The 23,604-nt window shown below is 42.1% G+C and overlaps 1 protein-coding gene across 1 annotated transcript; it reads left to right on the top strand.

Moving 5' to 3' along the window:
- Positions 1–85: 85 nt before the first annotated feature.
- vmn2r1 (vomeronasal 2, receptor 1) lies at positions 86–10,963 on the top strand. Its single transcript, XM_030394195.1, has 14 exons — positions 86–3,837; positions 4,317–4,608; positions 4,700–4,942; positions 5,023–5,214; positions 5,352–5,477; positions 5,662–5,846; positions 6,869–6,989; positions 7,068–7,295; positions 7,410–7,533; positions 8,569–8,729; positions 8,812–9,007; positions 9,104–9,351; positions 9,426–9,625; positions 10,005–10,963. Exons 1-14 carry the CDS (start codon positions 3,614–3,616, stop codon positions 10,324–10,326), a joined length of 2,862 nt encoding a protein of 953 aa, XP_030250055.1. The 5' UTR covers positions 86–3,613; the 3' UTR covers positions 10,327–10,963.
- Positions 10,964–23,604: the final 12,641 nt, after the last annotated feature.

Here is a 23,604-nt window from a genome sequence, read left to right as displayed (position 1 = left end):
GTTTACCTTTCGATCACTTCATTTGTAAAGATAACTTTTTTTTTAACATTTATTTTTTGTTGCACTTTTTGGCTTAAAGGTATAATATGTAAGATTTGGCCACCTATTAAACTCATACTTGGTCCATGTTGCCAGAGTAACTGCTAACTGTATTGTGTTTATACATCCGTAACTGTAGTTATTGTTAGCTTGTTAGCTTATTTAGCTGTGCAGCTAGCTGGAGTACTGCGGTAGTATTGGTTTTTACAACACTAGCACAGGGCTTTGACTGCTGAGAGTTTTTCTAGCCTGGGGCTAGCTCGTTAGCATGCTAACTTCACTAGATATCTCTGCAACACAATACATAGATGTCTTTGACATAACTTAAACAGTTATTTAATTGCATTCTGTGTATAACTTTTGAATGTTATATTGCCCCTTTTTGTAGTATTTTGAAAGTATAAGTGGATTCAAATGCAAATTATGTAGATAACTATTCTGTGCAAAATGTAAGTTGTGAGTAGTTTTCTTTTTTTTAGTTGGAGATTTAGTGGGGTGGCTAACAGCATAATTCCAATGAATCGTGCACTGAAATTTGGTACACTTATAGCCAAAGACGGTCCAAAAAAATTTGCTCTCAGGCCATAGCAAATTTTCAATATTGCGGGCGTGGCAGCCATTTTTCAAAATGGCCGCTATTGACTACCATTTCCATGTGAATTTTCTTTTGTGTGTTGATTATAATATGATATTGGTCATATAGTTAGCTAAATGTATTTACCTCTTTGGAGTTTGTACATGAATGATACAAATACATTTCAAGATGGCTGTTATTTTCGAGATGGCCGCTATGACTGCTTTGAAAATCGTTACTGCTTCAAAGTTGCATGGATTCCTGTGATATGAATGATATTGGGTCAAATCACCCATTTTCATGATTAGGAATTCAGGAGGCAACTTTAGTATTTAGCTTATTTGGAAGCTCACAATGCAAAATAGGCCTAACTGACAATAGTAACTGTCCAAGCATGGGGTCAATTGTGGAAGACTCAGCAATCCCCTTCACATCAACAGAGAGCTGTGTAGTCTAAGGAAGTTTTTTTGCACTTACACTGCTTAACACAACCCTTCTTGTATTTGCAGGAGATAAGTTCATAGCTGGACTGGCAGACATTAGGCAGGCATGTCCAAAATGCTTCATAATGATCCGGATATGCCTTTGACCAGCCTCAACTACAAGGAGAAGGAAGCTCTGTTGTTGACACTAGCATCTGACCCCATACATGGCGTCCTTGATAGACTGCCCTCTCAACATGCTCCTTTAGGGCAGCCTTTGTTGGAGGGGTTGACTGCACATTGTGCCTCTTTGCAAATAACTTCCTCCTAGCTTGGTCTATGTCTGTGGATGTGCTGGTTCGATCAAAGAGTATTTTGTTATTTGACAATTGAAAGATATCTTGTTTTGTCATTGGCTGAATAACTCAGAGAGGTTTCCGATTAGTCTGTGGAATGACTTGAGGGCCACACCCCTTCAATGGGGAGGGCAAGAGAGCTGTTCACATTTTGAAGGCATCAGCATGTTCACTATTCGGATTGCGGTGTCTTTCTACTAAGTAGTCTTAGATTAACAGCTATCCAACATTTGAAACATGGTATTAGCACATTAGCACGTTAACTATTTATGTGGAACAGGGTGTCAATGGGGGAAAAATAAGGGTTTTTCTCTAATACTTTTTATCTATCTAGTTGTGAGCTAATTGTAATAACAAAATAAGTCTTAAAATAAGTTTTATTTATCTAGTTGTAAGCCTACCTAGAGCTGATATGCATATGACAAATGTGAACTCCAGGCATGTTGCAATGGTCAGGTCACATCTGATCTTTCCAATGAATTGAAGGACTTGAAGGTGACATCAACATGTCACTATTTTTGAGACTTAGGTATTTGTGAAGTTTGAGGAAAAGATTGAAATTAAACTAAATTTAGTTTAGTTAATTTTAACTAGCACCGCTTACATTTGTGTGTGATATCTGCAAGTAAATGGTAGCCATCTTGAATTGTGAGAACAAAGGTAGATTCTGGGCTTATTACACATTGCAGATTTTATTTATGCATGATAAAATGTATAATTATTTATGGAGATCGACCATATCACATGCAATATACAAAACTTTATTACAATTACAATGTTCATGCTGATCGTGGCAACCACCTTGAATTTCTATTGATTTATATGTATTCTTCATGTATAAACTTCCTTAAACTAGGTATGGTAAATAAATTTAACTAACAAGAATGTCAACATCATATTTTATACCATGCAAATAACAAAATTGATCTGAATACTGTTGTCAGTGGCGGCCATTTTTAAAATGGCCACCAGGGCCGCCATGTTGAAAATTCATGATGGGCCGATATCCTATGTTTTTCAGACTGCCTTTGGCCTTAACTGTACCAAATTTCATGCTTTTATCAAAAAGTGCACAATTTTTCAACTAAGCCACCCCACTAATTGTATTTTTTGATATACTAAAAAGAAAATTACACAACAACTTCCTGGTGTTGGGGAATATCCCTTTAACTCCATCCCTCTCTCGAAATGTCTGCACGGAGCAGCATTTGCGGTTAATGACTGTGCATAATTGATTTCTTGCAGAACTCATCAGTATTAGTCAGACGTCTCTCATGTGCCTGAGACAGATCACAAGGGCACAGTCACGCACACACTCGCATGTTAATCATTCATCATACACAAGAGCTACACCTAAATATCCTCATTTCTTTTTTTGCTTTCCATGCGACAACTTTCCTTTACATTAATGTCATGTAACAACAGTGACATGCAACCACTGTAAACAGCCATAGTGTTGAGAGAAGTTTCGACACTAATTAGATTTTATGAAGAGCTTATCTGTGTGCAGCCGGCCCTCGTTGCCCAGCAGAGGTCCCTGTGTGTGCTGGGGGGCAGGGGGGTGGGGGGGTTCAGGTGTGTGTCGGTCCCTGCTGACTGAGAGACAAGAGCAGACAAGTTCAGTCACACATCAACACACGGCAGAGCCACGCTCAGGGGATGAGGCACGGTTTTTGGTAACAGTAACTTCTCCGCAATGTTGCGTAAAGACTGTACAAGTCACCACATGCAGCTGCCAATTAACTCCTGGCCTGTGGCAGTTTATCCGCTGCAGCTGACCCGAGTACAGACGAGTACTCTGATTTGTATTCTGGGGAAAAGAAACAGAACTGAGGGGATGTTTCTTTGAATGTATTTGACTTAGAAATGTTTGTGTGACTTTGGTGATCCAGTGTCCAGTTTGTGCTGTTGGCTGGAGACACAACCTGTGAAACGCCTTTTTTAATTGAACTTCGTGTACACACTATTAATGAGGTCATAATGCTTTGGTGTTCACTAAAATCAAAGTCCTTCTTGTCTTTACCTTTCATGCAATAAAGATCAATGTGCCCTCAGTCAGTCAGTGTAATCCAGTGTCCTGCTCTACACTTCTGCTCTGTTGAATCAGTTCTCAGGTTTCTCTGTGTAGCACATCTCCCCTGAGGACAGATAAGACACCTGTCACACTTGTGCTGCTTCCTTCTCTGTCTGCCACAGCGAGAGCTCTCCTGCGTCTCCGTAGCATGGCAATCGGGCGCCGTTTGCTTGGATTATGTGCCTTTTTCTTCTTTTACGGATCTCTTTCAGCAGAGTCCACATGCAAGCTGAAGGCCAAGTTCAACCTGAGCGGCTACAAGAATGTGGAGAAGAAGAAAGTGGTCATCGGGGGGATGTTTCCCGTTCACATGCGTATCGCCTCCAACGATGGCAACACTTCGAGGCTGCCCGTCTCCTCGGGGTGTGAAGGGTGAGTTGATCTGCTCCTATGTCTATTTTGATTAATGTTGGCTTAGTTTATTTGAGCTTGAGTTGTTAGAATGTATTACACTAATCAAAGATGACTCACAGGCCTGTTAACATTAAAATATTTAAAATTTTAGCCCTGACGTGACAAATATTTTAACCAAATTTCAACCATTGTGTATTTAACCTGATGATATTACTACAAAAAATAAGACAGGGCAGTGGAGGACCTCTGGGGCCAATTAGCCACAGAAGACGTATTATTGTGGAGACAGGCCGTTACAGTGTAGCATGCAACAATAATCAGCAAGCCTGTGAACTGTCCTCTTGTGGCCAATTTATGTCATAACATCAGAGACCGAAATAGTCCGTGCATATCTTCCAGTCATCAAGTTTGGATCTGAGTTTTTTTTTTTTGTTCTTTCTAATCTTGAGCAAAACACAAGATTTTGTGCTGTGTTATGTTGTTTTGTCATCCTCCAGGTTTAACTTCCGTACCTTCCGCTGGACCCAGACCATGCTGTTCGCCATCAACGAAATCAACAAGAGGCAAGATCTGCTGCCCAACACCGATTTGGGCTATGTCATCTACGACTCCTGCTTCACCATCTCCAAGGCTGTGGAGGGCACCCTCACCTACCTGACGGGCCAAGACGAGGCCGTACCCAACTACCGCTGTGGGAACGGGCCTCCTCTGGCTTCTCTAGTGGGCGCCGGGGGCTCTGATCTTTCAATCGCCACTGCTAGGATTCTTGGACTCTATCACTTCCCTCAGGTGAGTTACACAAAGGTAGATAAAGGCAAGGAACAATGAACAGATAGAGAGAAGAAAATGTATTATGTTTCCTCTCCTCTGTCAATTTTAGGTCAGCTATTCTTCAACTTGCTCTGCCTTGGAAAGTAAGTTCCAGTTCCCCACCTTCCTCAGGACCATTCCCAATGACAAGCACCAGTCTACAGCCATGGCCAAGCTGGTGCTTCACTTCGGCTGGACTTGGGTGGGCACCATAGCTGCCGACGACGATTACGGCAAGTATGGCATCAAAGACTTCAAGGAGCAGGTGGAGGAAGCTGGTGTCTGCATCTCCTTCTCTGAGACCCTACCCAAGGTAACCAGTCGGTCCATCACATCGTGTCTATCTTTTCTGGATATGTATGAGGGTTTATGTCCTTTTGTTACGATAATCAGGTGCACTCCCCAGAGGACATCCAGCGCATTGTTCAAACTGTAGTCGAGGCCACAGCCAAGATCATCGTGGTCTTCTCATCAGACGTGGACTTCAGTCCTCTCATCTCTGAGCTGCTCCGGCACAATGTGACTAACCGCACCTGGATTGCCAGCGAAGCCTGGGTCACCTCCGCTCTTGTCATGGAGCCAGGGGTGAGTGCTCGGTGAAAGCTCATTGATTGATTGACTGGAATCACATTTACAGATGTTCCAGAGGTTCTAACTAGTCTGAGCAATTACATTTGAATCACAGTTTGAGCTACAGTTGATAATGTGCATGTTTTATCCAGGTGAGCTCGTTGCTGGGTGGTACCCTGGGCTTTGGGGTGAAAAGGGCTCAGATCCCTGGTCTGCGGCGCCATCTACTGAATCTGGACCCCTATGATGACCCGCTCACTGAGGAATTCTGGGAGACGGTGTGTTTGATAAGTTGACTAAATTGATCTGTCTTCACACATCTACTGGCCACATGCAAAATCTGATTTTGACCAAAACGCAGTAATCATACATTGTAGCTTGGACCGACAATTTATGGGATAGTAGAATAAGAACCTACAATGTTGAATATTCAGTGGCAACATCCTTATTTTTGTCTTATAGTTGTTTAACTGCACGTTGGACTACAGCAAAGCTCTGAGGCAGGCCAAACAAAGAGCCAAGGAGACCAACGGCACACTGTCAAGGGCGGCGAGGGCGGTCCCTGATGGGCTGTGTACAGGGCGCGAGTCTCTGGCAGACCTCAATAACACCTACTCTGATGTATCCCAGTTACGAATCACTTACAGGTCAGATCCTGTTCCATGTCGTACTGAATCAAGTAATGTCTCTAATGCAACCAAATCCTGTTTATATTTATGCTACTGCAACTGCCTCCGCAACACCTCCACCAGTAAGAACATAGCACCACTCACAGTGTGTCTGGCTGTGGATAGCTTTGGTTTTATATGCCTAGATTTTACATGTCTTCGACTTCTGCTGCCACTCTGATATATTGGAGGTGAATGGGATCTCATTGGTGCTGCACAAAGCCATAAAAACTCGAGCAGAGACACTGTCCTAGATAATCATGATTTCATCACTGTACATTTTTTTTAGGGTGGACATATTCACCGTTAACTAGCATGCATATATGTATCAAATGGACTCTTTAATTATTCATCGTGAAACAGTTATTAATGTCTTATTTTGCTTGGTCATATTCTACTACTATCATTAACCATTAGCCATTAGCTAAGTGTTTGTACCTGTTGATAAGGTGGTAGTACCACAAAACTAGTCTTTTTCCATTAAAGGTTACGATACATTGCGAAATTTGATCACAGGTTAAACATACAGTCACAAATATATGACACATGTTTATAGACACACTATATCACATATATCATAACACTTTATAAAAATGGTGTATTCCATATGTTGATTTTGTCTAAATAACTTTAAATGAAGTCTAACTCAGGGTATGTTCACCATGCTGAATTAAGGTCTTGCTTATAACTATTTCATTGAATTTCAGTATTTTGAGTTGGTTAAACTACCAATATGCCGTTAAGCAACTAATTAATGGTGGATATGTGTACCCGACACATGTGTAATACAAAGTGTTACCATTCCTTTGATAAAAAAGTTCAAGAGTAGTGACCACAGTATTTCTGAAAAAAAGAAACCTCTAAAAACTCTATTATAAAACACACCTCCATTGTGTGTGTATAATTTGGGTGAACTAAGCCTTCACTGATGAAGTCAAGCCAATGGAAATTTGGATGATGGTGTGCTTGACATTGATAAATATGATATTGTCTCCTGACAGTGTGTACAAAGCGGTGTACGCTGTTGCCAACGCCTTGCACAACCTGGAGCACTGTGAACCGGGACGGGGTCCGTTCAACGGGAAAGACTGTGCTGACATCACCGACTTTGAGCCATGGCAGGTACGAGAGCGTATGAAAGAGAGAGTACAACTGTTTTCATTTGCATGTGGTTGACTCAGATGTGGCTCTCTTCCTCAGCTTATGTACTACATGAAAAACGTGCGTTACACAGTGCCACACACGGGCGAAGTAATCTACTTCGATGACGGAGACGTAGAAGGCTACTATGACATCCTCAACTGGCAGTTCAACAGTGACGGAGAGATATCCTACGTCACTGTGGGACGCTACAATGGCTCGGCAGCCCCAGAGGACGGGATGACCATCAGGAATGACTCCATTGTGTGGAACAATGACATGTTGGAGGTCAGCTGCATACATTGATTAAGACGTGTTGATATAGTATATCCAAGTTAACTTTCTCCATACTTGTGAGTCCTTACACTCAATAAATCTAGGTATTTGTGTGTGTGTTTGCAGCCTCCCCGGTCAGTGTGCAGTGAGAACTGCCAACCGGGCACCAGGAAGGGAATCCGGCAGGGAGAGCCAGTCTGCTGCTTTGACTGTATCCCTTGTGCCGATGGAGAGATCAGCAACTCAACCAGTCAGTATACAGTTTTCAGACTGCATCTAATAGATATGACTTTATCTTCCTGAAAAGTCTGAACTTCTGCTGAAATGTAGACCTTAGTGAATACAGTGAGTAAATCTGATCAGAGGACGGACTGATGGGCAGTTATCTTAGTGAATCTGCCAGAGGAAAATACTACAGTTTTCATTTTACATTACCTTTAGTCCTCGTGTGTAGGAGTTAGGGGGATGTATCGTCAGAAATTGTACATAATATTCATAATTATGTATAATAATTAAAACACAATTGTTCTCATGAATTGAAACTAAGAAAAGTTGTGTTTTCCTTACCTTAGAATGAGCCTTTTAAATCTACAAAGGGAGTGGGCCAAGTTTCTACAGTAGCCCTGAGTGGACAAATAAAACACTTGGTCTTGAGAGAGCATTTTTGCGGGTTTCCCGCTTTTCGCCTGGGACGGGGAAGTGACGGGTATTTAGTTGGTTGACATCTTCACCCTCACCACTACTGCCACTAACGTCTACACACTGGACCTTTGATAGCATGAAAGTACTCAGTTAAACTTCACTTATCTTACTGTCAGCGAGTAAGACACTTCAAAAGAAAACAGCTATTATTTTGCAGTTTTATCCATCATAGTTTTACTGATGCCATGGATTGAGGATCTTCAAAGGCCTTCCAGCCGATTATTTCAAGTCTCAGAGGGTTTAGGACAACTGGCCTGGTGTTCCCCTGTGTTGGCCGCCCTGCTTGTATTCATTGTCATGTCACACCAAACTGGTGCTTGATCAGAAATGTCTTGTTTGTGCTGATACATCCTGTCATGTTTTTAGGGGACAGTCACATCCACTGGGCCTCTTCATCTTAATTCTTAGACAGTTTCAATAATTTACCAAATAATATTCTCTATTACAATTACTGTTGCTATTCAGTACCAACAAAGCAAACTGAGAATGTTTTAAAGGACACACGCCTTCAGCCCAAACAGCTGTAGATAAACACGACCCTGCAACTTTCTTACCATCCCGTCTCTCCGTCCCTCTCTGGCAGATGCTCGTGAATGTATCCTGTGCAGTGAGGACGACTGGTCAAACGATGCCCATGATGCCTGTGTGCCAAAAATCATCGAGTTCCTGGCCTTTGGAGAGCCCCTTGGGATCACTCTCATAGTCATCTCGGCCTTCGGAGCTCTCGTCACCATCGCAGTCGGGGTGAGACGGGGAGAACGAACCCAATGGTGGAGACTGAGAAGCTAAAAATGGTTTGTTTACCTGCCTTGTTTTCATTTCCCAGGTGGTGTTTATTTTGAACCTTGGCACTCCTCTGGTGAAAGCCAATGATCCTCTGTTGACTTTCTCGCTGCTCTTCTCGCTGGTGGTGACCTTCCTCTGCTCCATCGTCTTCCTCGGAGAGCCCCAAAACTGGAGCTGCATGACCAGCCAAGTGGCCCTGGCCCTGGGCTTCGCTCTCTGTCTTTCTTCCATCATGGGTGAGTAGAGTAAGCCTATTACTGTGGTATTCTTTAAGCAGCAATAACAAATTCATGAACTCCTTTTTTTGTTGTTCTGGTGTTTTTGTACCTCAGGTAAGGCAGTAGTGTTGATGCTTAGAGCTCAGGCTCTTAAAAAGGCTCGTGCCCGAAGCAAAGCAGCTGCCAAAGCTGCCAAAGCTGCAGCTGAGGCAGCAGCCAACAGCGGCAATCCTGATGTCATTGTAACAAACACAAATGCAAACAACAACAACAATGAAGTCAACAACGGCCAAAACCCTGAAGTTGACTCGCTCACCTTTGGCCACCAGAGGGCGATAGCTGCTGTGATGACATTGATACAGGTAAATGCACTAGAACTTGCGTCGTACTCTGACTTACTCTGTAATGTTACTGACATTTTCAATCTTCACTACAGGCTATAGCGTGCACAGTGTGGCTCATCGTACTCCCTCCTCAACGGATCAAGAACACCTCGTCCCAGAATATAAAGATCATCCTCGAGTGTGATGAAGGCTCCGTGGTCTTCATCTGTTGTATCTTCGGCTATGACATCCTGCTGGCTCTCGTAGCCTTCGTCTTTGCCTTCATCTCCCGCAAACTCGAGGACTACTTCAAGTAGGGAACACATAATGTTTCAGGGGAAACAGAGGACTATTTAGTTTTGTTATGTTTCACTTACAATCTCATAATATTTCTGCATTATGGTTAGAAAACCTTTTTAGACATCAGTATTGATCTTAAAATGACCTTTGTCAAGAAAAAAGATTCTTCCACATTTGAAGAAATTAATCCTACACTAACAGGAGTTTTGTAAAAATAGACAGCCGACATGTACACACAAAGCATCTGTGTTAATCGCGGTAGATTATCAAATTTGTACTTTTTCAACTGTTTCAGGGCATTAATCCTACTCTTGCTGAGACATTTTGGTTTCAAGAACACTTTGTCACTTAACAGAGACATAATGCACGATGTTTCTTTTTCTCTCTCACAGCGAGGGGAAGTGTATGACCTTCGGCATGCTGGTCTTCTTCATAGTCTGGATCTCCTTTGTCCCGGCTTACCTCAGCACGCGGGGCAAGTTCATGGTCGCCGTCCAGATTTTTGCCATCCTGGCTTCCAGCTTTGGCATGCTGACCTGCATCTTCCTGCCCAAGTGTTACGTCCTCCTGGTCAAGCCTGAACGCAACACGGAGGAGATGATGAGGCCACAGACCAAACCACGAGACGGCACCTCGACTGGCACCTCGGCCTCTCTCGCCACAACTGCTACTGAGGTCCAAGCTACGACGGCGTCCTCTGGGATCGACGATTAGTGGAGCATCCCTAAGAACTGCTTTGAGCCACATCACTGAATGTAGACGGAGAATGTGCCACTGCTTCGTTTGGCAACTAGTCCAGCTGATTAGGGTTGTTATTCAAACTTATATTACATATCATCATGTTTGGTCTTAATTAATAGACGAACTGTGTCGTTTACAAAATATTTGGCTGCATATTTCAAGCTCAGGTCAACTGCACCTTTTTCATGCATAGCATAGGTTTGATTTCAAGAAGCAATGAGGAAAGAAAACTGCTACCTCAACAATTAGTCTCAAAAATGCATTTTACAAAAGAATTCTGCTAAAACATATTTTAACAAGATCAGACTGTTACCGTCAAAGCTGCTGTTGTTTCAGTCATGCTAGGGGGATTAAGATTAAGGCAACGTTTACCTCAGATATTATACTGCTGCACTTCTAGCTGAAAATCAGTTTCGAACATATCCGTCGATTTTCAAAATGTCATTTCGCTTTTTGTGGCTCCTGTCAAAATATTTGTAGACATCATTTAAACTGCAGACTTCCATTTCTTTGACTATGATAACCTGCCAATGTAAAACATGATTCTGTGACTCTGTTGGTATGATAACTTTCCTACCAATATAATAAATATTATTTTCAGTCACTTTAATGCGTGTTGTTCCTGTTCAAGCATTAAGTTCATTTTGCGGCAGTACTTTCAGTGGCATCCAAGAGATATTTATTGCAGTGTGCCACATAACTGCAAACTCTGAAGCGGAAAAGGACATCCCTGTTGTTCAGTGGAGTGAGAGGGCGAGCCGGGACGGGCTGGAGATGCTTTTGTACAGTGGCCAGAGGGATCCAGCAGAGGGAGCTGGAGGAAGCAGTTGATGTGGGAACAAACATCTTTGGTTGCTCTGCTGAGAATGTTGCCGCTTCTTTTCTGTTGCCAGGATCTTTGGCTATTAAGAATCTTCTCACACTTCGGCTTTTTTTGCTGAGTGTAGAAAGTGATTAGAAGTGTAGGTAGTATAAAACTGACTACTTTTCGGTTGGAGAGAAAAATGTGCTTGAAACCATCTGATGGATGATTTAGTGTCGAAAAGATGACAAGATGAGAGGAAGCTTATTAATCTGTGAAAAGTAGCGTCTTACTGAACAGCAACGAGGCAGAAAGTGTTTGGAGTGTGTTGACCGTCTCTTAAATCATGGTGAGCTTTACTCACCTCAAGCTGCATCTGTATTTTTTGTACATTTCCAAACATTTTGCATCAGTTAGCAGCAGACCTCATAATCCATGTGTGTGTTGGAGTTGGCTTTTTTTGGTAACATGTTCTATGAATCCCATGTGTGCGATGCATTATAACGCATTATGAACATACCTGTTATGCATTGTAATGTGCCTATAGGGCCGTGTTATCATAATTATAAGCACTCATGAATAGTTGTAACTCGTGTAACAAAAATCATAACACCAATATCTATAATGCATTATGAACGTTAGTTTAATGAATGTTAGTGCCTGTTAAATAAATATGTATTACAGCATTTTTTGCTTTTTTTTCTCTCCATTTTACTTAAAGCAAACAGTGGCTTTTTATACTGACTAGTAACCAACTTGTAATGTACCACGCACCTGCCAATAATCCAGGGATTATAGTAATTATAATCACATTAAAATGTATTATTAATAAAAATGAAAAATTAAATTATTGTGTGATTAGAATGTATTGCAACAATGATAATTTTAATATATTATGATCAGGGCTGTGACCAGCAAATATTGATACTTGATATGATCTTCATCATAGAATGCTTTATAATATATAATTATTGTCATATAAGGTATATAAGTTTTCTGAATGTTATGGTTAGTTAAAAGTATTGGCAAACTATAGCACATTATAAGTAATTAATTAATGCATCATAGACATTGTGGTGCTAATGAGTTATGATAATTGCCATAGCGCATTATCAGTATTCATTAGTGCTTATAACTATGATTATACAGTGCCATCGTTGCATTATAAGGCACTGACATTATGCTCACAATGTGTTATAATGCATTACAGACATGGGCTTCTTTGAAAAGTGTTGTTTCTAATAGCCTTGTCTGTGTATTGTGCATCAGTGTGTGTTGCACTCGCTCATGAGCTCATGGCTTTACAGGAATCCGTGAAGCCGTGAACTGTGTCCAACCGAAGCTGTCATTGAGGACAGTAACAGATTCTCCTGGTGACAGAGCGCTGAGGGAATGTGTTTAAAATGTATCATCAGCTGACGAGAGCGGACAGGAGCAGTAGTGCTAAATCAAGAAAAAATGTGTGCACGTGCATCACTACGTGTGTGTGCGTGTGCTTGCTTTATTTTACATGTGAGTGTGAGTCCATGCATGCACTATGTTAACTTGCAGGAGATATCATCAGCAACACTGAAGTTGATCACTTCAGTCAGTAGGTTCTCTCTACAGTTTATTTGTAATTTCAATTTCTGTCAAAGTGTCATTAACTTTTGTTTTGTTTATTTTTTCTTCATCAGATTTTTCAAGCCCAAGTGCAAAAAAGTCGAATCCGTTCCTTTGTGACACGTGTCTGCTTTAAATAACACGTGACCATTTCTATTTTCACTTTATGGAAAACATCACAAACATTTTGATCACAAGTGGCAGCACATCAACTGGGACAACACTGATTCAGGACCACGTTTGTGATTCATTTTGAGAAGTGATCCGCATTTCACGCCTGGAAGCCTTCTCTTCCACAGTGACCATGTGATTGATTAAGACCTAAGTGAGTTTGAAACAATCCGAATGAGACAACAGAGCGAGTGTCATTTGCTTTTTTTTCCCAGAATGACCGGCCTGCTAACCTCCCCGAAGAGAGTTGTTTACTGAGGGGCTGTTGATGGCCTGCTATTGAGCAGAGGAAGAGGAATTGATCAACTTCTAATCGCTGGAGACAGAAACTCTCGAGGGGATGCAGAGAGAAGAGTCGCTAATCATCAAGACGAAACTGCCCTGCTCTAGTGATTCATCATTGTATTGTGTGTGGGCGGCTGATGGGCTGTTACTCAAAATGATTTATAGAAAAAGGTGCCACTAATTTGAAGCCTTCCTGCTTTATGTGTGTATGTTTTGGTGATGTGTTAAAGCTTAATTTCCAAACTGAAATCAAATTAATGACCTGCAGAGTGGGATGTGAAGTGATTCTGATGCGGCTACAGGAAGTGTTGGACGTGTTTTATTTAAGGGCCTCAAACTAAACATGGATCGGTGATGCAACAGTGACAGAGTGAAAACCAACACAGTGTCTTTGTGGTGAACCAGCAGTGAACTAATCAGCACTTAATCTGTATTATAGGGATGCATTCACTTGCTGAGGTACATATTGATGTGCATCTTAACACGGGGTTACCACGTCACCACAGGGATAATCCAGATGATGGCGCTCTTGAATATCTGAATTCAAATCACTACCATCTGAATTTCTTTTCTAGAAATGATCTGAAACAACAATAAACATAATACGATTTTAAAACATTATGCAACCTTTTCCCCTCACACCTCCGACCGAATATGCAACCTTCTTTTTCTGTTTTTGTTATCATACATTTTAAATCATTAAATAAGGCAAAGTGAAATGTCACAAAGCGTTCTCCCATTCTGATTTATAGGCTACCATTTCAGCCCCTTGCAGCCTCTCACACTCAAACACTTACCAGGTGACGTCAGCTAAGACTTTAAGGTTTAAGGCCACTGTCGACACGTCACTCCACAGCATTTCAACCCGGTTGAGGTCTGTTGACTGTGAGGGTCATGACATACGATGTCTCTATACTTACAGAACCATTCAGTGACCGCTGTGCCCTCTACGGAAGCATCTGCATTTCTTGTTTCTTTCTTTCAGTTTGACTCTCATTGGTATGATGCAGAGTTTGAACAAAGAGAAGTGCAGGCAGAACTTCAAAGAGGTTACATATTGTTCTCGTCAGTGCAGAGACTCGGACTTTGAGGGGAGGAATAAACTGTCAGTAGCCATGTGTTGTTTTTTTTTTTTTTCTTGCTTTGGGTTGAAAAAACAAAACATAATTTCGAGGTTGAAAAAACAACTTCAGAACCATAAAGCATCTGTTTTCTGAACAAAAATCACATGTGGCGGTGATGAAGAAACCTTCCTATGTAGAACCGACCCAGTAATACCACTAGACTGTGGGAAAACATTACTCTTTCCTACAAACTCTTTGCCTTTTCTAGGTCAGAGCTGAAAAGACCATGAGAAGAACTTATCATCGTAATTTCTCATTAAATTAATTAACGTCATGGCTGCTAAACAACAGTCTAATAACTGAGCAACGTGTTGGTTAACATGGAAACTAAAGAGAGAGGTGAAGAAGTTTGCTCCTCCTAATCTAATACCGGAGGGAGCAGCTGTTTCTATTTCCTCCATACAGTTTGTTGTGTATATGTGCATGTGTGTGTCTCTGGTTTACTTCTCTGATGCTGCTAAGTTCCCCGCTCTCATCTATATTCATCATCGCCTTCTTGCTGTTCCTTCACTGCCCCCTCTCAGAAACCTGGAATATTCATAAACCACCTCAATATCTGAAACCATCTCCACTTTTCCCCTCCTTTATTTCTTTTGTGTTTGGAAATTAGAAAAACAAACACTGTTTTAAACAAATGAACAGGAAGGTTTTTTAGTTAAAGTGAAACTCTCACCAAAAAGCAACCAAGGCTTTATTTGTGATTGAATATGAGTCAAACCTTCGTGTAAAAGCATAATTATGGCGAAGGAGGCACTTTTAAGATTTACCGTAGTTTCGTTTTCGGGCAAGCTAATTTTCAACGCTATTTTTAAAACACTAATACGGCTCGACACAACATGAAACTTTGCTCGTAGTATCACCAGGGTCTCTACTCATGAACACGAGCATTGAGAACATTGTTTGTGTACAAAGAGTTCACTAAAAAGAAGGTTTTTGAAAATCTCACGTTGGTAGCTGTATCTCCGGCGCGCCGCTGTCATGGCAGACAAAAAGTGTTGATCCCCGAGTGTGACCTAACAGGAAGGCTTGAGGAGCGGTCCACTATTACTCTCCAGTTGTGTTGAGCCTTCTTAGTGTTTTAAAAATAGCGCTTTTGATGCTAGCATAAAAGTGCCCCTGCACTCCATTGAAAATCAGCTTGCCCGAAAACGAAACTACGGTAAATCTTAAAATTGCCTCTTTCATCGTAATTATGCTTTTACACGAAGGTTTGACTCATATTTAATCACAAATAAAGCCTTGTTGCTATTTCGCGAGAGTTTCACTTTAATGGTTACGATCCGACCACTTATGTGCGCTCTTTAAAGGTAAGTAAAGTTGGCTCATGATGGATTAATCATCCTCTAAATGTGAAATATATTTCATGCAAATGAGAAAAAATGAAGTAATTATTTATGGGAGATTTAAGGAAATAATTTCACTGGAGTGTTGGAATATATTCAAGAGTAAAATATGCCTGCTGTACATCCAGTTTATAAAAGATGTATGTTGGATAAGGGCACTTTAGAAATAAGTGTGCAGTGATTTATCCGGCTTTACTAGACAGAGATATGGAATATTTGACTGTGTGTGTTGTTGTCTGTATGCTGCTCATATGTAGAGAAGTTGCTCTCATCTGTAATAAACCATCTGTACAAAGTATGGAGAAATTAAATTAATAAAATGTCAATGGCATTCATGACTCTGTCTAGCAGCGACCTTGAAGTTAAGGGGTTGTGTCTGCTATTACTGCCTATTAAGTTTTAGCTGTCCATCAATCTACTAATTAACTAAATGGATGCTGTAAACTTTAAAGCTAAACATCTCAGAACAGTCCCAAACACAGATGGAAACCTTCCTCCATAAACTCGTGCAGCGTGCTAAAACGTGCCGTAAATTAATTTTATGCAAAGAAACCACCTTTGTGTGTGTGTGTGTGTGTGTGTGTGTGTGTGTGTGCTTGCACGCTGTATCAGTTTGCGTGTCAGCAGGGCTTTCGGATTAAGGACTTGAATGACTGATTTTGTCCATGCTAGAATTTCTCTCTCTTCGCAACAGCATCATCACAGAGAAGTCAGATTGGGTTCACTTGGTGTGAGGAGTCTCCTCGGGCAGCGACCTTGAGGAACATCAGGTCATCCAGCAGAAGTGCTGTGTGCAGATCTGTGTGAGCCCGGTCAAATATGACATATGCTGTCTTACCAAAAGAGACTTACAGTCAGTGCATCGCATACAACCTGGTAGGAAATGAATCCCTAACACTGGAAAGTGTTAAAACTGTGAGGCATGCAAGACCCTGTCAAATTAACATACTACTACTACTTATACCAATAATAACTGCAGCCTACTTATTAGATGACCAATATGGTTAAAATCAGGGTATCTATCATGTAATTTCACATCATAATATTGCTTTATTTTGAATTAAGAAAACATTTAAACTATAGATAAATATTGAGAAGGGAATGTCCTGTACTGTTATCTGTTCAATTAAATGACTATCAATTCAATTCAGTTATTCTTTATGACAAAACTAATGAGCAGCATAATTCCGGATATTTATTACCATCTCACCCAAGTGTTGTCTATCAGTATGCAGTCTAAAAAGACAATGCATGACCCTGCAGCAAACTGCAGAACTTTCCAATTTCTAATACAAATGAGCTGCTGACCACAAACGCAGACAAAGGTCTATCCTTCACTCTGTGCAGTCAGCACTGACCCCCCCCTCCCCCCCCGAGGCCCCTCAAGACACGTCCAGCAAGCTATCAGGGTCTCGTTACCCAGCTGAATAATTCAGGGCTGACACTCCATCGCTGATCTGTTCACTTGACCTCTCAGGACACCAGTCTCTAGATATCTACTTAGATATCAAGAGGAATCCTCAGACCACACAGCTTGACCACATGGAGACATTTAATGGAGTAAACACAGGTCTAACACCTCTAGCTCTGTGAGTTGGGGTAACGTGTTGCTTAAAAAAAGCCCTACAACGATCAGCACATCATCGACTTTATCGTATTTCCCGACAGTGTGGGCGCCGGTCACAAAGGCTTTCAGAGTTTTAGCTAACGTTGACAGCTCTGTCCTGCCCTTTTTGGATTTGCACTCCAGAGAGCCCAGCTGAGCCTGTTAGATAGAGTTACGTTGGCCAGTTACAGTTATGAAATACCAACAAGTATGTACGTGAAGCTATAAGCAGCTAGCCAAGGTCACATTTGAATGGATGATCTTAGATTTGTCCTAATTGGAATGACTAGCTTTACCCCACAATGCAAGATGTTGACGACCATCGAGAAGTGCATTAAACACACACTATGTAATTTCTGCCGTGAGACATCAGCCCGCATTTATTTTTAAACAACCACCGCTGATGAATTTATCTGCGTGATGACTTAGTCTTTCAAAGTTTTATTCACGTTCTGTTTCAACATGTTCTCAACTTCCTTCCGGCCTCAAGTTATTCCGGATAGCTTAACCAGCTAGCAGCTGTTGTTTCAACAGTTGTTGCTACTTTTTTCTACGTCTGTCAGAAGTCAAGGATCTGTTGCTCTAAAGAAAATCTGAACTATGCATTTATGACTACTTAATGTTATTACAGTAGATTGCATTAGCTGAAAGCCTGTTCGTGACCGGCCTGATCGTCTGCAGTTAAGCATTACAGACGTGTAATTAAACCATTTAAACTTTCCTTATTTGATCTATTCACATTGATCTGCTCAAACATCTAATTGATGGCCATAATTAAAATGCAGCACTCGCTGTTTCACTTCCAGCAAAGCTTGCTGCCCTCCTTTGGTTTGGAAAAGTGAGCCAGCACTTTACTTAGCCAGCCTTCATAATAAATGAACTCCATGCTGGGTCCAAATTCTCTCTCTGACTCCCTCCTTCCTCCTTTACCCATCCTCCTCTTTTCCCTCATAGGCAGACTGACTCTGAGCTTCTCCGTGCATTTAACTGAACTTGTGTTGAGTCAGGTGGTAATGGGCCACAACAGCCCACTGCTCTCCCGCAGTACCTGTCGTGAATTAGCATCTCATCAGCATGCAAGCCATCTTCTTCTTCTTTTTCTTCTCCACCAGCACGCAAATGATGATTGAACGCATGCATCTCCTGGGTCCTTCCACTCACCTTCACTTAATATACTTTCCAGCTATTTGCACAGGGCTGCTTCGCTGTTTTGTGTCCCTCTATGCGGTGCGTTCAGGCAAAAAATAAAGTTTATACCTGGTTGCACACTTCTGTGGTCAGAGGAAGTTTGCAAAATAGTTTGGTTGGAAGTTGTTAGTTGGGAATCCATAAAGGCTGAACTCTGAACTTGCAGTAGAGCAAACACACACAAATGGAAACAGTGACACACACCCTCACACAAGCCTCTGTGAATTTGAATGTAGAGTACATGTTGATATACATTAAAACTATACTGCAGCGCTAATTTGGCTTCCTAAATAAATGTATAACTGTAGGACAACAATGCTACATAATACTACAATTTCTTACCATCTGCGCTCACATATTTTGTCTGCATATCCTCATTGTTAGGCCTGACAAAGGTGTAAATTTGTGTTTCTGCTGCACCAGCTTGGAGTCTTATGACACAAAGAATGGTGTTAATACTCCAAGACTCTGAAAAGCTCCAGGGGGAGTGTAAATATAGAGTTGTCACTGGTACCAACCCTGAAGATACAAAGAAGCAATCTGTGTGAGCCAGTGTACATGTGGTGTGTGCTAATGATTGTTAATAGCTCAGCTTCAAACAGTTTCCACTGTGTTTATTACTAGTCTTTATTTGAATCTCCAGTTACTGCCTACACTTCATGTTTGTCTGTCGGTGTGCTTTGCACGTCTGTGCTCTCGCACCCGCAGTTAGAGTGTGTATTTACATCATTTCTTGTAAGTAATTTTAGCACGTACTTGTGTACACCTTTCGTGTACGTGTGGTGTGTGTTTGTGTGTGAGTGTGTGTGCATTGTCGACACTGGCATGTTTAGCTCCCTGTTTTTAGGCCAGGGCAGGCAGTGACGAGACAAGGAAACCAGGATCCTGTTTCAGGGTGGATGAGGCTATAAGAGACCAGAGAGCACGCCACACAGACAGACAGACAGACAGAAAGACAGAGAGACATAAAGAGCTCAGAATAAACAGACAGGAACCGGACTTAACAAACAAGCAAATGTAGAGAGCATTAGAACTGCAGATGGCCACAAAGACAAGGGTCTGACAGTTAGCCAAAACAAGCCTACCTCAGACATGCATCCCTCTCTGAAGCTGGAGTGATCAGTCAGGGAAAGTAAAAGAAGGAAACACTTGGAAACCTGAAGCCCCTCCTCTTCACCTTGCTCTTTGAACTGTGCCCTTGAGGGGAGCGGGGCACCCTCGGGGGCCATGCTAGCCGCCCGGAGCAGCGGAGGGGGCGTCGGCGGCGGTGGACACCCGCCTCACCATGTGCACCGCAGACAATCGGTGGCCTCTCTCAGCGGGACGAGAGCCCTCCGCAGCAACTCCCAGGATGTCAAGCGCAACTCCTCATCCGGAAAGCAGGGGGCGCAGCAGCGACACAAGGCGGAGCTGATCAGAGAGTTGGAGACCAGCTGGTACCTGAAAATGTTTGGACTGGGCAAAGACGACACAGTCGCGCAAAAGACTGGCATGCCCTACAGGTCAGTTAAGCCCTGTGAGTGTGCGAGTGTGCCTGTGCGTGTGTGTGAGAGAGCTTGAATGGCGCCCATGCAGCCACACTTGACACAGTGCAAACAGATTGGAGGCCTAATGTGTTGTGCAGAGCTGCTTGTTGATGAACAAAATCATTTGGCCCCATGGACAAATTTTTCTGAGAAGAGCTCATTAACCCCTGCACACATATGAACACACACCCACACACACACGGCAGTATTAAAGTTCCCATGAAGTCTTAATATTAATATCATGTCTTGCTTTATATTGCCCCTATAAACTGGTATCAGGCCAAACAATGGTAAAAAAGTTGTTTTATAGGTACTGATATTATTTCAGAGTTTGTATTTTCGAGGAAAATTATAAAAAATGGTGATGAGTCATCCTGCGCATGGGGGTGTATTCCAATTACTTAAATGATTAATTAGACGCTCTCTTATTGTTACAATGCTGCCACAGATGTATAAAAAGAAGGATGCCGTATTTCTGGGAGCCAGCTCTGACAAATAACCGTAGAAAAACACAACTTGAGTCACAGATTTGGGTGAAACTACATCATATTCTTACAGAGAAAATACTTCCTGGTTGTCCTTCTGAACGTCTTCGGCTGTTATACCTCAACTCTGGACCGACAGTTTTACATGTTGCTAAAGTAGCTGCTAACTTGTGCTAACCAGCAGCCTTCCAATGAACACCTCCAGAATAGGGCCCTATGCCTAAGACTGAGGCCAGTTGCACAACTGAGGTGATTATTTTAGTTCCCTGATGGACAGATACCAGAAGCGCTGTTGCTAAATTGACAGCTTACTGCTCCTAAAAGTAGCTCCAATAATAATAATACTAATTATAATCATTATCGACATTTAGAAACAAGCATAAGGTGCAGTTGATGCTGTTGGAGTGAGTAGGCTAGTTTAAAAAAGATGTATTTTATGAGCAGTTTTGAGTTTTGTAATGGAGTCCAGTAAGCGGATGTGAGGCGGGAGTGACTTCCAGAGTTTGGGTGCAGCATGGGAGAAAGCCCTGGCACCCATTGTGCTGAGTTTGATGACTGGTGGTGCCAGTAAACCTGCTGATGAAGATCACAGGGAGCGAGAGGGGGTGTAGGTTGGAAGCAGGTCCGTGAGATGAGGAGGGGATAGATTATGCAGAGCATTAAATGTTAATAGTAAGATTTTAAAGGTAATCCGTTGGGACACAGGGAGCCAGTGTAGATGAATCAGCAGGGGAGTGACATGTTTGAACGTGTAATAATCCGTGCCACAGAGTTCTGGATAAATTGTAGTCGATGGATGAGTTTGTTGGAGTTGCCTGCCAGGATTGCATTGCAGTAGTCAATGTGTGATGTGAGCAGAGCGTTGACTAGGACTTCTGTGTGTTGAGTGTTATGTAAATGCAGGGCATAGTCTGGAGATGTTTCGTAGATGGAAAAAGGCATTCCATGAGACATTGTTAATATGACTAGAGAAAGAGAGGGTACTGTCAAGAATAACGCCAAGGCTTTTAACCTGTGTGGAGACAGGTATGGTGGCGTCAGCAATGGGGAGTGAACAGACATTAATTTTTAAGAGTGTAGTTTTAATGCCAATGAGGAGTAACTCAGTTTTACTGCTGTTGAATTTAAGGTAGTTGTTTGTCATCCATACCTGAAGATCACGGAGACGTGAGGGTGAGGAGCAGTGAGGATACTGGAGGGTAGAGTAGAAGTGGGCTTAGTGGACACATAAAGCTGAGTGTCATCAGCATAACAGTGAATTGATGCCATTGTGCTGAAAGATATTGCCAAGAGGTAGAAGGTAAATGATAAACAGGAGTGGCCCCAGCACTGAACCCTGTGGAACTCCGTGGTGAGCTAACTAGCTCAGTTTGCCATGCAGCTAGCGGTCCTATTTGCTGCTGGTGCCAGGAGAGAAACCTGGCAGGAAAACCACCTCAGTACTGTATTCCCTGATGTTATACTGGCCTCCATCTTCCGTCTCCAGCTGTGTGGCTCTGTCCCAGTCTGACCGTTTTCCCCTTGTAGCTGCCAGTCTGGGCAGAGTTTGCGGATTGCTAGCATTGTTTTGACAGAAAACACATAAATATGCTGAAGCAAATCTCACTCCATTAGTCATTCCATGGGAACTTCAAGGGCTACTGCTTCACATCATTAGCACTAGAAAATTGGTGTCCATGTGTGTGCAACATACCATTAGGTATACATGGTCCATGTGCACAGATCGATTATTCAGTTATTTTTGGGCTGGACCATCAGAGCCATCTAATGACAAGTGGGTCCCCCTCCTGTCCCGTCATTTTATTTGTGAGCTGTGTGTCACAGGAGTCACGCTGCTCATAACGACCCCCGGCTTACAGTCGTGTCACCTGATCTGGCCGTAATGCTAATAGCCAGCATCTGTCTTGCTGCAATAGACTGTGTTGACATCTTCTAACACCATGGTGACAAAACATATGAAGGCAGGAGGGAGTTTTTTGATTCCTGTCTGTGTGACTGGTACAGAGCACCAGTGTTGTTGAGTTTCCAGGCAGTGGAGTGTGTGACCATTTCCACTTTTGGAAGTTAGAATATTAGTGCAGGAAGTGGTGTTGATCCTGTTTTCCCATCTGTCTCATACTGCATCTCCTTTTTCTCACACATGGATATTTTCAGTGTAGGGTTGCACCCCCTCCTTCCCTTTTCATGTCTTCCCTCTCATCGCTTTACTCGGCCTAATCCGTCTGTGTCCCATTCCAATCATTCAGGCCTAAAGCTCCACATTCATTGGTCTGTAGTCCAGCCTTTCTCCTCTCCTCTTATCTCCTCTCCTCTCTTCTTCCCTCGGTCTTTATTCTCCAGCCTCCCTGCTGGTCTTGGCTCTGTCCACGCTCTCATTTAGAAAAACAAAGCAGAGCAGAGACTAGAGACAAGGATGACTGAGAACCAAGGGCACAGTGTGGAGACAAATTGTCGAGGTCTACCAAATATTTATGGATCCCTTCATTTCATAGAGCAACAAGGAACATGATTTCTCAATACAAAGGGATTTCTATAATCCCAATTTGTTTGTTTGCCACTCAGAGAAAATTAATTTGGCAGACGGTCGCAGAATCACTGTGTGCGCAGCTCAGCTGTGAACTGAAGTATATTTTTGTCACGTGTTTCATGTAACTTTTTGCCCACTCGCAGCTACAATGGGCTGCGTGAGCTCCTTTTTGTTGCCTTGTTGAAATCAGAGGTAACAGAATGTATGTCCAAGATATCTTCCACATTTAAAGGTTATCTTTAAAAGTGAAACAGGCCATCGTGTGTCTAAAATACATCAGGTTACATCACATACATTATGTCACAAGGCCAGTTAAAAAAGATGCTTGGCTTGTGCTGCTGTGTGTATTGCCACTGTGGTTTTATAATCTCTGTAGCTCCTCTGGAACAACTAAGCTGCTCTCCAATGATTTGTATGCTTTAAATGTATACAGTACAGTGTCAATATTCAGTGGTCAGTGCTGATGTGAAAAGTAGAAAGTAGAGAAATAAGTTATGAAGTTGAGTTTATTTTTTCTTTAGGAGTGTGTTTGAAATGTTTAGGTTTTGGGAGATGCTATACTCTGTTTATTTTGCCAGAATACCATTTCTCA

The sequence above is a fragment of the Sparus aurata genome, chromosome 2 (genome assembly GCF_900880675.1).
Source record: "Sparus aurata chromosome 2, fSpaAur1.1, whole genome shotgun sequence".
Taxonomy (NCBI): Eukaryota; Metazoa; Chordata; class Actinopteri; order Spariformes; family Sparidae; genus Sparus; species Sparus aurata.
This window is presented reverse-complemented; position numbering and strand designations above follow the sequence as displayed.

Coding starts and splice junctions, on each gene's coding strand:
- vmn2r1 (XM_030394195.1), top strand. CDS start 3,614: ATGGCAATCGGGCGCCGTTTGCTTGGATTATGTGCCTTTTTCTTCTTT. Junction 5,215..5,351: donor CTCTTGTCATGGAGCCAGGG/GTGAGTGCTCGG, acceptor TGTTTTATCCAG/GTGAGCTCGTTGCTGGGTGG. Junction 7,534..8,568: donor AGAGATCAGCAACTCAACCA/GTCAGTATACAG, acceptor CCTCTCTGGCAG/ATGCTCGTGAATGTATCCTG.